Source organism: Thalassophryne amazonica, chromosome 19 (assembly GCF_902500255.1).
Source record: "Thalassophryne amazonica chromosome 19, fThaAma1.1, whole genome shotgun sequence".
Taxonomy (NCBI): domain Eukaryota; kingdom Metazoa; phylum Chordata; class Actinopteri; order Batrachoidiformes; family Batrachoididae; genus Thalassophryne; species Thalassophryne amazonica.
The window spans coordinates 31,958,337-31,972,161 of NC_047121.1; the positions used below are offsets into that span (position 1 = coordinate 31,958,337).

The 13,825-nt window shown below is 40.7% G+C and overlaps 1 protein-coding gene across 3 annotated transcripts in view; it reads right to left on the reverse strand.

Moving 5' to 3' along the window:
- The window catches only part of rbm25a (RNA binding motif protein 25a), a 31,991-nt gene that overhangs the window by 1,035 nt on the left and 17,131 nt on the right, over window positions 1-13,825 (reverse strand). For 2 of the 3 annotated variants that reach the window (XM_034159807.1, XM_034159806.1), the window contains exons 9-17: window positions 7,935-8,185; window positions 6,150-6,261; window positions 5,960-6,049; window positions 3,596-3,669; window positions 3,344-3,494; window positions 2,686-3,145; window positions 2,277-2,584; window positions 2,083-2,181; window positions 720-767 (exon numbers count right to left, since the gene is read on the reverse strand). In XM_034159807.1, coding sequence (XP_034015698.1) covers window positions 720-767; window positions 2,083-2,181; window positions 2,277-2,584; window positions 2,686-3,145; window positions 3,344-3,494; window positions 3,596-3,669; window positions 5,960-6,049; window positions 6,150-6,261; window positions 7,935-8,185 — 1,593 coding nt within the window. Of the gene's footprint in view, window positions 1-32; window positions 579-639; window positions 768-2,082; window positions 2,182-2,276; window positions 2,585-2,685; window positions 3,146-3,343; window positions 3,495-3,595; window positions 3,670-5,959; window positions 6,050-6,149; window positions 6,262-7,934; window positions 8,186-13,825 lie in introns of those variants that run through there. The other variant, XR_004557912.1, reaches the window with a different exon arrangement.

Consider the following 13,825-nt stretch of genomic DNA (forward strand, 5'->3'; position numbering starts at 1 on the left):
GAGGAAGAGTCAGTGTGTCTGGGTTTGCAATTGTGCTGGATCGAGAAAGAGTTAGGCTTTCGAGTATTTCCTGTATTGTAGAGAGATTCATGTACCTCAGCACTGACATTCATTCTCTGTGTCTTCAGCCTTTGAGGCAGAGAGATGCCCGATGGTGTCATGGAGTCATGGACAGAGGTGTTTGGCAATGGTGATACCTATGCAGGATAATGAAGGTCCAAGTCTTTAGAATCCGGGTGCTTCCTGTCTTAATGTATAGCTCTATCATTAAGCAGTGATGAAAGGCAGCAACCTAAGGCAGGTACTTATGAGGTGTATCTCTTGCATACTGAGGGTATGTTAGCTGTGAGATTTGGCACATTTCTCCAGGCTTGAACCAGCACACGGCTGCTGAGGACATCAACAACTGGAAAGAGTGATGGGGATGCCCACATCTCACCTGGCTGCAGCAGATAGCTGCTTTTGAGAAGTGGGGGTGGACTGGTTGTCTGCCTTGATGGGGCTTTGCAGAACCTGGCGCGGTTCCCAGGAGTAGGGCATGCAATAACATACAGCTCCCAGACCGGTTGCCTATTCCCGCACATTTTTATATTTTATTGCAGGCTCCCACCTTCACTTTTTGTGTTTGATTTAAACAATAAACTACCTGCATATGCTTCCAAAGTTTGGTAGTTATTCCAGGTCTCTCTAACAGTTGACAAAGTCCAATTTCAACTTACCATAGCAACATCATCAAGAATACCCTGAGGGGTGCTATGTGCCATAATCTGACAACAAAAAGACAAAAATCGCATTACAGTGAGAAAAATGCTCAACATTACAAATTTCAGGAAGAAGAAAAAAATTAACAACTTAAGCCTGATTCACACGGCAAGATAATTAGGCCAATATCGGACCCGATCTTCCCCTTCTGACAATCTTAAGGATGCCCCGACAATCGTGATGACACTAAAGATAATCTTATCAGATATTCCTGCCATGTGTGGTGTGTTAAGTGTACTCTGATTTGCTCGGAAGTACGTCAGGGGTGCTCCGATCACAAATCGGGGATATTCAACATGTTGGATTGTTTTGGCCCAATATCACAGCGTGTGTGGTTTGGTGTCCCCCCCCGACACCACACCATGTGATGTGCAGCTAATCAGAAAGCGAGGTGACGGACGCACGGAGCGGAAAATAAAATCAAAACAGCTGTTCCGACTTAATAGAAAGTCCGGTGGTTGCGCTGTCTCCACTCCTTTAAAGACCGTCTTTTCTTTCTGTATTGTTTTTTTCCTTCCGTTTTAAATAGTCCACAAACTATCTCAGTCTGTTTACTCTGAAGTCACTTTTAATCTCGAGAGATTTTGCAAGATTCCTTGTCTGATTTGGGAATGTTCGTGTGTGAAATCTGTTTGTGTGTGGTGTGTTGTTTTTACCGTGTGGCTGAACACCACACACTGTATGACCAAACCTGTCAGATCTATGATTTTTTTTTTTTTTTATCTCCACGTGTGTGGTCTTGCAGGTTTTAGAAACCTACAGATAATTTTAAAATCCTGTCATGTGAACCAGGCATAATGCTGCACTTCAGACCAGGGAGTTCCAAAATTCAAATGTAAAAATTCCTGCTTCTGACCAGTTCCAGCTCAAGAAACAATACAGACATGTGCCTTGTCACATTGGTAAACAATGTTTGTGCATAAACACTAACTTTATGAAAGTATTTAAACCTACACTGACCCTCTGGCCACTTTATGAGGTAAATTGGTGGACCAATAATCCAAACCAAAAACCAATATATATGGAAAACCAATATTGGAGACATATTTTAAGCATCAGTCTATACACAATTTGTTTAACTGTATTTAATCGTGCCAGAATATACCTTTGTCTGCTGATTATTCATATCAATTCCACAGGTGCCCTCATATTCAGTGACATCAGGGTAACAGTGGATATTGCTAAGTGACACTGATACAATAGATACAATTTTGCATAATTTTGTGTGTGGTACCAACAAAGTTTGCAAATCTTTGAGTTCAGAATAGTCTGGAGTGCAGCATTGCTACCAACATTTTAGTATGAGAAATAAAATGTAACCTTTGAACAGACAAAATCAACTAGAGTTGGTTCTTCTTCACCGATGTATTCAATAATCTTCTTGTTGATCCATGGTCTAATGCGACGATCCATTAGACTCTACAGGGAGAAGAGCCGAAACATTTAGCTTCAATTTAAATACTGAACGAATGAATACCAACAAACTGGTGAATGTATTTGCAGCAGGCTTTTACCGAATCAACCATCACCCAGTCCAGAGGATAGGAAAAGAGCTCAGGCCTGCCAGTGGGAATCTTCTCAATTAGAGTCTTAATGTGTTTTCGTTTCTCCTCTGTGTTAACACTGCCTTTGGCCCCTGAAAGTTCTGCCCCATCCAGCCCCATACTTTTGTCATCATCACCATAGTCTAATGGAACCAGCTTCCTTTTGCGAGGCTCCTCATCAGCCTCCTCCTCATCATCAAACCTGTTGAAAACACTATCTACGGCTGCCAACTTCTTGCACTTTCCAGCATTTGGCTGGCTTGGACTATTTGTAGCACCTGGTGGTAGACAGAAAAACCAGTTGATTCTGACACAAAAGAAATACAATTTTTTTTTTTTTCTTAAGTGTTTGAGATTTGTAGTTTACTGATCCACTCACCTAATTTGAGACTGAGGCCTATCTTTGGCCGGTGTTCCTCAGGGGGTTGGTTTTCAGGGGTACCCTCGCCTGGAATGATGATGCCACAGGGGGACATGTTGCCAGGTGTGTTGGGAGTTGCGTTCCCACTGGCAGAGGACACGGAGGGAGGGCTCGCGATTGGTCGCATAATGGGCTTGAGGTGTGGCTTGGTTTCTTGTGAGTCCTTGCCATTGTGGAAGTCATCATTCTCCATTTCTTCCACTTCATCTGAGTGGTCCTGAGGGATTTGGGGTGATGGCTCCTTGGGTCTTCCTGAAGCCCTCTTCTCACGATCTCCTGAAGCCCTCTTCTCACGATCCCGATCTCCTGAAGCCCTCTTCTCACGATCTCGATCTCTGTGGGGTTTCTCCTGGGTCGCACCCTTCTCTGCCTCAAGTTTCAAAGGGGGTTGTCGTCTGCGCTCTGCCTCCTCCTCCATCTCCAAAAATACACATATTTAAAACACTAAATGACATTTTTAGTAAGAGATTCACTGTTATAGGTTAATTAAATTCCCACAGAGCAGATAAGTACACACATTAATAGTACAACTGCAAGTAGTTAAAAGCATCTCTTGGCACATTTTGACACAATGGTTTTGTTTATTTAACAATAACTGAGGTGTGGGCGAATTCACCCTCTGCAGCTCAGCGTCCGGGTTAGGGTGACCCTCAGCAAGAAGTCGCTGTCTGATCTCTTCCAGCTCCTCCTTCTCCCTTTTCCGGTCTCGCTCATCCAACTCTGTCTCCTTGTCTCTATCTCGCAGTCTCTTCTGCAATGCACTGCCCCTGAGGCCGAGAATGACAAGTGAAGCAGAGACCCCCAAAACCCTGAAGAAATAATGTGGCTTACACTTCTGAATGTGCACAGAAAAAAAAAAAAAGTTCACCTGTAGAATTTTGGGTCATCTCTGTCGTCATCATAATCTTCAAGGAATTCTTTCAGTCTTCTGGCTTCTTTCATCTAAATTTCAACATGCAGTATTAGATATGTCAATAATAGCAAGAAAATGTCAATTTTTGAATTAATAGTTTAAAATTATATATATATATATATATATATATATATATATATATATATATATATAAACAAACTTGCACTAATGAAGTTGAGAGGTTGTGTAAAATGTAAATAAAAACGGAATGCAATGATTTGCCAATCCTCTTCAACCTATATTCAATTGAATACACCACAAAGACAAGATATTTAATGTTCAAACTGTTAAAATTTATTGTTTTTGTGCAAGTATTTGCTCATTTCGAAATGGATGCCTGCAACACATTTCAAAAAAAGCTGGGACAGTGGTATGTTTATCACTGTGTTACATCACCTTTCCTTCTAACAACACTCAAGCATTTTTTTGAACTGAGGCCACTAATTGTTGAAGCTTTGTAGGTGGAATTCTTTCCCATTCTTGCTTGATATATGCCTTCAGTTGTTCAACAGTCTGGGGTCTCTCTTGTCATATTTTGCGCTTCATAATGTGCCACACATTTTCAATGGGCAACAGGTCTGCGCTGCAGGCAGGCCAGTCTAGGACACGCACTCTTTTACTCATCACCAAAAGGCCACTCTGAAAGGTGCAGTTTTGTTTTATTGGGGGGGATACCAGTCAGTATCTGGTGTGACCACCATTTGCCTCATGCAGTGCAACACATCTCCTTTGCATAGAGTTGATCAGGTTGTCAATTGTGGCCTGTGGAATGTTGGTCCACTCCTCTTCAATGGCTGTGCGAAGTTGCTGGATATTGTCAGGAACTGGTACACGCTGTCGTATACGCCGGTCCAGAGTATCCCAAACATGCTCAATGGGTGACATGTCCAGTGAGTATGCCGGCCATGCAAGAACTGGGACATTTTCAGCTTCCAAGAATTGTGTACAGATCCTTGCAACATGGGGCCGTGCATTATCCTGCTGCAACATGAGGTGATGTTCTTGGATGTATGGCACAACAATGGGCCTCAGGATCTCGTCACGGTATCTCTGTGCATTCAAAATGCCATCAATAAAATGCACCTGTGTTCTTCGTCCATAACAGACGCCTGCCCATACTATAACCCCACCGCCACCATGGGCCACTCGATCCACAACATTGACATCAGAAAACCGCTCACCCACACGACGCCACACATGCTGTCTGCCATCTGCCCTGGACAGTGTGAACCGGGATTCATCCGTGACAAGAACACCTCTCCAACGTGCCAAACGCCAGCGAATGTGAGCATGTGCCCACTCAAGTCGGTTACGACAACGAACTGGAGTCAGGTCGACCCCGATGAAGATGACGAGCTTCCCTGAGACGGTTTCTGACAGTTTGTGCAGAAATTCTTTGGTTATGCAAACCGATTGTTTCAGCAGCTGTCCGAGTGGCTGGTCTCAGACGATCTTGGAGGTGAACATGCTGGATGTGGAGGTCCTGGGCTGGTGTGGTTACACGTGGTCTGCGGTTGTGAGGCTGGTTGGATGTACTGCCAAATTCTCTGAAACGTCTTTGGAGACGGCTTATGGTAGAGAAATCAATCAATCAACTAACTTTTTTCTTATATAGCGCCAAATCACAACAAACAGTTGCCCCAAGGCGCTCCATATTGTAAGGCAAGGCCATACAATAATTATGAAAAACCCCAACGGTCAAAACGACCCCCTATGAGCAAGCACTTGGCCACAGTGGGAAGGAAAAACTCCCTTTTAACAGGAAGAAACCTCCAGCAGAACCAGGCTCAGGGAGGGGCAGTCTTCTGCTGAGACTGGTTGGGGCTGAGGGAAAAAACCAGGAAAAAGTGAAATGAGCATTCAATACACGAGCAACAGCTCTGGTTGATATTCCTGCTGTCAGCATGCCAATTGCACGCTCCCTCAAATCTTGCGACATCTGTGGCATTGTGCTGTGTGATAAAACTGCACCTTTCAGAGTGGCCTTTTATTGTGGGCAGTCTAAGGCACACCTGTGCACTAATCTGGTGTCTAATCAGCATCTTGGTATGGCACACCTGTGAGGTGGGATGGATTATCTCAGCAAAGGAGAAGTGCTCACTATCACAGATTTAGACTGATTTGTGAACAATATTTGAGGGAAATGGTGATATTGTGTATGTGGAAAAAGTTTTAGATCTTTGAGTTCATCTCATACAAAATGGTAGCAAAACCAAAAGTGTTGCGTTTATATTTTTGTTGAGTGTAGTTTTATTCAAATAGCTGTAAAGGTAATCTGCAGACTCCTCTAGTTTCAGTATCTGCAGGCCTATTTCCTACCATTTCACGATGCCTCTCATCCTCCCGGTCCATTTCTTTGCTGTAGTCTCGTGCCTTCTTCCTCTCTCGGATCTCCCAGTTTTTGAGGCGCTTCAGAATTCATTAAGGAATTATTTATCAACAAATTAATTGCATAATCAAACCTTGACTTACTCACTGTGACAGAAATGACAGGATGTGTCATACGTACCTCCTGGTAAGCAGCTTCTTTGTCCCGAAGCCTCCTCTCAAGCCTCCGCCGCTCATAAACATCTTCCTCATTTTCTTCACGGTCTCGTTTTTTATCATCCCTGGTCCTCTCTCTGCAGAACACAGGTGATAGTGTTGCTTAAAAACTACTTTTTACATCACTTCATCTTTAACACTGTCCAGTGTTCAAAGGCTGCTGATTGCACTGGGTATGTGAATCCCCATGAGTCACAACCATCAAGGAAGGCATCTAGTAATTGCAAGTTGTGGAACTTTTTCTTTGGCCAAACACCATTTTGTTTCGCCAAAGTATGAAGAACATTAAAATCAACAGGAGACACTACAACCTAGTATTTCAAAATGATTTGGAACCCAACATATGTGATCCATTTTCCAAACCTGCACAAAGCATGCCAACTTCACTACAGCTTTCATGGGCACCTTCTGGTAAATGTAGCTTTAACGTTTGGGGATCCAAAATGGACCATGTGTGGAAAAAATAAATAAATTATATATATATATATATATATATATATATATATATATATATATATATATATATATATATATATATATATATATATATATATATATATATATATATATATATATATATATATATATATATATATATATATATGTGTGTTTTTGGGAGAGATCTTCATTGTGGACGATTCTGGACAATGATTTCTTTATCTGGACTGACTCAGGATCGTTTTCTTCCTCCTCCAGCAGCTGCAGTTCAGCGATGAGGGCTTAATCAGTGTGAATGATTCAAAGTTTTTAGATGTGACCTTCCTCTTTAGATCCTTACTGGCAGTTCAGATTGGCCAGGTTCACGTGTGGCAGGCACGTGTATAAATCACGGCCCAATCAGGACCGCCCGTAAGGATCTAAAGAGCAAGGTTACAGCCAAATACTTTGAATCGTCCACACTGATGACGCCCTCAACGCTGACACGCAGCAGCCAGCCGGAGGAGGAAGAAGAAAAACATCCCAAACTCACTCCAGATGAAGAAGTCATCACCATCCTGATAATATGGCAAGGTAAGGTGATTCTAAGTTTTTTTTTGTTTTTTGTTTTATTTTGTGGCCCCTAATTCGCACCAGTTAACGGGGGCTCACCTGTATATATGTGTGTGTGTGTGTGTGTGTGTGTGTGTGTGTGTGTGTGTGTGTGTGTGTGTGTGTGTGTGTGTGTGTGTGTGTGTGTGTCCCCATCACAGGGCCAAAACATATTGACAGACAAACACATTCACACTTACAGTTTAGTGACCATTTCACTGAACAGGCATGCATGAAGTCAGAGGAACCCGAAGCACCCTGAGGAAACCAACGCAAACACTGGAAGAACATGCAAACGACACTACAGGGATTAATTAACAAAAGGTTTTGATGTCAGTTGTCTGGCAGGGTGGTGACTATTCAAGAACCACAGCAGGTGGTGATGTGCGGCACCATCGTTTGCTGCTAGACCTGCCCGGACCTGTGATGTCTGCTGTACTTTCTTCTGACAATGCAGCACAACTGTGATGTGCAGCTGTGTCACACATGAAAGACCATTAAAAATAAAATTAAAAAATGTAGTACTTCTGAAATTGGTTGTGATCAAAAGGTTTTTTGGTTTTAAGTTTCCCTTGTAGAAACACATCTTTTCAAATGGATTAAATATAATTATTTTTACAACTGTGCAGCTGGTTTGATATTTCAGATTATAAATCCCGACCAGGAAATGTGTCATTTTTAAAATTACATAACGTCATGTGACCATTCCCACTGTTCTCACTTCGATCGGCTGCGGGCGTCACTGACATCACGACTTCTCTCCCTCTCATGCTCCTTGGTTCTCTCCCTTTTGCGGTCTTTTTCTCGTTCCCTTTCACGATCTCGTTCCCGCTCCTTGTCCCTCTCCCTTTCCTTCTCTTTTTCACGATCGCGCCGTTCCCGCTCACGTTCTCGCTCCTTGTCCCGTTCTCTCCTTTCCTTCTCGAGTTCCAGATGCTCCTTTTCTTTCTTTCCTTTTTCTTCTTCAAGTTTCTGCAGGAGCCCAACAGGAAGAAGAAGACGGCACATGTGACTTGACTGAATACATCGCCACACTGCAGTACGTCAATGAAACAGGTTATCAGCGCATGATACAGAAAAATTATTTACACTCCCTGGGCCAGACATGCTCGCATACTGCCATGACTGACTGCACTGAAGAGGCTGGCTGCTGCAAACGAGGAAGTCATCTTAGCCCCGATGTCCTAAAAACCAACAGTCCTAAATTGCAGGTTATTCTTGAAAGACACCACAACAATTAAGGAAATTTGTGATTATATAATGAGTTACTGCAGGAGTACAAATTGAAAGCACTCACCAGCATTTTTTTTTTTTCAAACTCATAGTAGCTTTTGGAAAAACACATGGATATATATATATATATATATATATATATATATATAGGGTGTTCCAAAAAATATACATTTAAAACACTCGGTTTGACCCTTAAATGCTACAAACTTAATCACTTATGTTTCTTTTTTACTTGCAGAGACCCTGAAGTTTATGTTGATGCCAAACAAGATTAATCATTCTACAACGAACAAAAATGATTGAGTTTTGGCACAAGACCAAGAGTGTCAAACAGGTCCAGCGAGTTTATGCTAGACTGACAAAATGCAGGGCCAATATTGACATTGGTATGAAAAACTTCAACCTTTCAGCTTTCTATCCAGCCATAAATTTATTTCCTAGACATATGCTTTGACCATTTCCTTTGCTGATAAAATGTTGCATATTTTTTTGGGACACCCATGCCACATAATGTATTGTTGAAAAGTACCTTCGAGCAATTGGTGGTAAGGTGCTATAATGTGTTTATACACTCACAAAATGCATCCAGAAAGTATTCACAGCTCTTGGCCGTTTCCACATTTTGTTATGTAACAGCCTTATTCCAGAATGGAGTAAATTGATTTTTTCCTCAAAATTCTATTCACAACACCCCATAATGACAACATGGGGAAAAAAGGTTTTTAGAAACTTCTGCAAATTTATTAAAAACAAAAAACTAAGAAATTACATGTACATAAGTATTCACACCCTTTGCTCAATACTTTGTTGATGCACCTTTGACAGCAATTACAGCCTCAAGTCTTCTTGAATATGATGCCACAGGCTTGCCACACCTATCTTTGGGCAGTTTTGCCCATTCCTCTTTGCAGCACCTCTCAAGCTCCATCAGGCTGGATGGGGAGCATCGGTGTGCAGCCATTTTCAGATCTCTCCAGAGATGTTAATTCATGTCTGGGCTCTGGCTGGGACACTCAAGGACATTCACAGAGTTGTCCTGAAGCCACTCCTTTGATATCTTGGCTGAAATATCTTGGTTGTGTGCTTAGGGTCATTGTCCTGCTGAAAGATGAACCGTCAACCCATTGCTGCATTTATCTTTCCCTCAATCCTGACTAGTCTCCCACTTCCTGCCGCTGAAAAACATCCCCACAGCATGATGATGCCACTACCATGCTTCACTGTTGGGGTGGTGCCTGGTTTCCTTCAAACATGACACCTGGCATTCACACCATAGAGTTCAATCTTTGTCTCATGAGACCAAGGAATTTTGTTTCTTATGGTCTGAGAGTCTTTCAGGTGCCTTTTGGCAAACTCCAGGTGTGCTGTCATGTGCCTTTTTAATTTCAATTTAACCAATTTTCTCTCCACAGAGGACCTTCAAAGTAGCAGAAATTCTGTACCCTTCCCCAGATTTGTACCCCAAGACCATCCTGTCTCGGAGGTCTACAGACAATTCCTTTGACTTCATGCTTGGTTTGTGCTCTGACATGCACTGTCAACTGTAGACAGGTGTGTGTCTTTCCAAATCATGTCCAATCAACTGAATTTACTCCAGGTGGACTCCAATTAAGCTGCAGAAACAGGACGCACCTAAGCTCAATTTTGAGCTTCATGGCAAAGGCTGTGAATAATTATGTACATGCAATTTATTAGTTGTTTTTTTTTAATACTTTTAACAAATTTGCAAAATTCTCAAAAACAAACAACAACAACAACAAAAAGATTAAATTTTCACACTGTCATTATGGAATATTGTGAGGGAAAAAATGAATTTTATCCATTTTTGAATAAGGCTATAACATGAAATGTGGAAAAAAGTGAGGCACTCTGAATACTTTTTGGATACACTGTGTGTGTGTGTGTGTGTATATATATATATATATATATATATATATATATATATATATATATATATATATATATATATATATATATATATATGATTGCAGTATTATAGTAGTTCATTATATCAAACAAATGTATAAATCAGTGGGGTGGGGGGGGTGCACTACCGAAAATAATGAATTGAGAACAGTTTGGTCTTTGTGCAGTTACTCTGATACTGTGGTCATCATGGAAGCAGAAAATATAGAGTATTGTCTGAAGTTAAAATTCAGCTAGCTGCAAAGTGCAGTGCTTTCTTTTCACCACAGTCAATATTGGGAATATTTCTCTGCTCACCTCCTTCAGACAGCAGCAAGAGAAGCTGACACTGGGTCAGGCTTAAGATGAACTGATGGTGGCTGCTGGATGCTCACATTGCTACTTGATGAAGAGGGCAATTACAGAAAGGACGCCACACACGCTGATGCAAACATGGATAAAACTGAACTCCTTCCCGAGTTACTATTATTTAAGTTTAATACCACAATTTAAAAATCTCTTAACACTTGTGAATCTTCATTTATTTTTGGTCACAAATACTTTAAGTACACAGACAATACTATTGAACCTCCTCAATTTGTCATTTGCTGAAAATGGTCAAGTTCACTTTTTACAACCTTGGTAATGTGAAGACTTTTTTTTTTTTTTTTTTTAAATCAAGCTACCTTTGATGACTATCATGTGAAAGAAATTACTTTTCAATAAAATGAACAAAAAAAAAAAAAACATGCACGGGTGCTCGAAACAAACTCCAAACCTTAAAACGGCAGTGTAGTTATTAAGGAGTTTTTGCATTTTATCATGACTCATAACTTACTGCATATTACTGGGAATATATTATTACATTTCTACAGACCATTTACCCACTATTGGTACCCATACTGTAAACTTACACTGACAATGCAACACAACATTTGTTGTTCACTGTACCATAAAGGAGTGAGGGAAGCCACCTATGATGACTCCGAAGGAGTTTTACATTTCCGCAGCTGAAATTGGATAAACTGTGCATAGTGTAACTTTCTTTAGTTGCATCATCAGTTTTACAGCTTCAAGGTGAAGATGCAGTTAGAAAGATGTTCAAAAGACACAAAGGCATCCTTCTGTGATGCTAGTTAATTTCGACTGATGCACGATTGATATAAACTGATAGCAAAAAACTAAGCTAGCCACATTTCTTAAGAAATTGTTCCAATAACGTACTGAATATAGAGTACATTGAGGGGTGTTGTTTTGTTGCTAGTTTGAGTGTATGGGGAATTTTTGTAACATCCCTTATGGCCACGCAGTTGACTCTCATTCATTGCTTCCTCAACCAGTTTTTAAAAATAGCATTTCTTGCAAAGAAAGCAATGGGGCAGCGCAGTCCTATTTGAACCCCTGCATGATATCGTGGGATTTGACCATTTCTGGGGACAGCCTGCCATTGAGAAACACAAAAACAGCATCACTTCACACTGAAAAATGGGTGTACTGTTTTGTTTTTGGCTGCAATCACCGAAGCAGTCACAAAAAGTGGAGTTTTTTTTTTCAGTTCCCAGTGGAGAAGGGAAGATGAGGCAAATGAGAGCGGTTGTGTCGCGAAGTGTTAGTGAGATTTAATGTGAATAATGACAATGGGGCTGTTCCTGAAGGTACAATTTTTGCGTCACAAGGTCTTTCATTTAACCCCTTTATCGCTCACCGTCAAATGAGACTATGGTGCCCAATTCTCTAAGGAGAGCAAAGACCTCAGAGACTTGATTGCTGTAGCGTTAATGGGCTTAGGGTTTAAAAAAGTGAATTTATGCTTCTCCTATCCTACGTTTATATAAGCTGCAGTGCCAAACTGCAATGGAACTACTCCCTACAACAGTATGGGAACGGTTTATTATAGACAGATCCAGAAATGACTGTACCACTAATATAATCGAGAAAAATCTTAAAATTTATATGTCAATGTGCTACATTTTATAATAGCACTAAATGGGCCTAGAATTCACCTTCTATTCCAACATACAAAGCAAAATGAACAAGGCATGGATGATTTCAACATTTTCACCAAAGATAAAGTGTCTGAATATGTCACAAAATGTCTCCTGCAAAAGCTTTTTGCAGGAAGTTTCTGATTGGTGATGCCAAATTATTCACACAAATCTATTTGACTGCAACAAATGCCACAATATACAAATTATGGCATTTTCCAAATACAGATTTGGAGCCACTAGTGTGCAATTTACAGGTGACAAACTATAGTTTCAATGCTTTTCTGCCCCTACACATCCTATAGGCCAGGGGTGCTCAAGTTCGGTCCTCGAGACAACTAAGAGTATCAGGAAGGTAGCTCTCGAGGACCGAACTTGAGCACCCCTGCTATAGGCTATGCATGGAAGGAAAAGCAGGTCATGTGAAGTCAAAATTGTGAGATCATCAAACAATACCTGTGAAATAATGCATTTAAATACAGTGCATCAACATCCAAAACAGGTTTTTCATTCAATGTTCAAACAAATCAGATACTGTGTTTCATTTGGCCACAAGGAAATGACTGAAGTAGTCTTACCTTGGATTGTCAGGGGACTCTGGCCTCTCCAACCCAATAGAATTGAAAAAGAAAAAGAAACTCAACAGCACCAGCCCCATAAGAGTGCTCAATTATCTGTGTGTGTTACTGTTAAAAGGACTACATGCCTGAGCTAAATAAAAATAAAGGGGTTGGGGTGATGGGCTGGAACCACAGAGAAAGACATCTCAACTACAGAGCTAAAACATGTACTTTGGTAACAGTGACACCATTTGTAAACAATTAGTGTTTATTTAATCTTCTTTTCTCTTGGAATTATTTGACAATATCCTCCAATACATTCAAACTGTCTGTCAGATACCTGTTGCATTTTGTTAATTGCTTGCCATGTGACCTTCCACATTTTACCTCCAACGAAGTTGAAGGAGGTCATGTTTCCGCATGTTTATTTGTTTGCTTGTTTGTGAACAGCCTGGAGCCCATAAATTTTCATATATCATCACGAAATTTTTACTGAAGATTCACATCCTGATAGGCAAGAACGGAATCAATTTTTAAGGTCATAGGTCAAAAGGCAAAGTCAAGAAAAATCCGTCTTTAACACTGAATGAATTTTCAAAAATGATCAAATTTCTTTCGCATTTGAGAGTGTTATCAATTGACAAAGTTTGAGCCGATGTCACCAACCGAACAGTACCCCGCTAAAAATAAAATAAAAATAAAATAAAAAAATAAATAAAAAATAAAAAGCCGGACCGATTTTTAGGGGCAGACCGTTCAGTCTGTGACACCGGATCCGAGCCAGATCAGATTTTGTGGCCATTTAAATTTAACACTGAAAACCCCATTTAATGTATATTTATATTTTAACTAATCAAACACGCCCGAATCGCTCTCATATTTGAAAGTGAGGTGCAGAGGCACTCACTATCACCTGACAAAGTTTGATC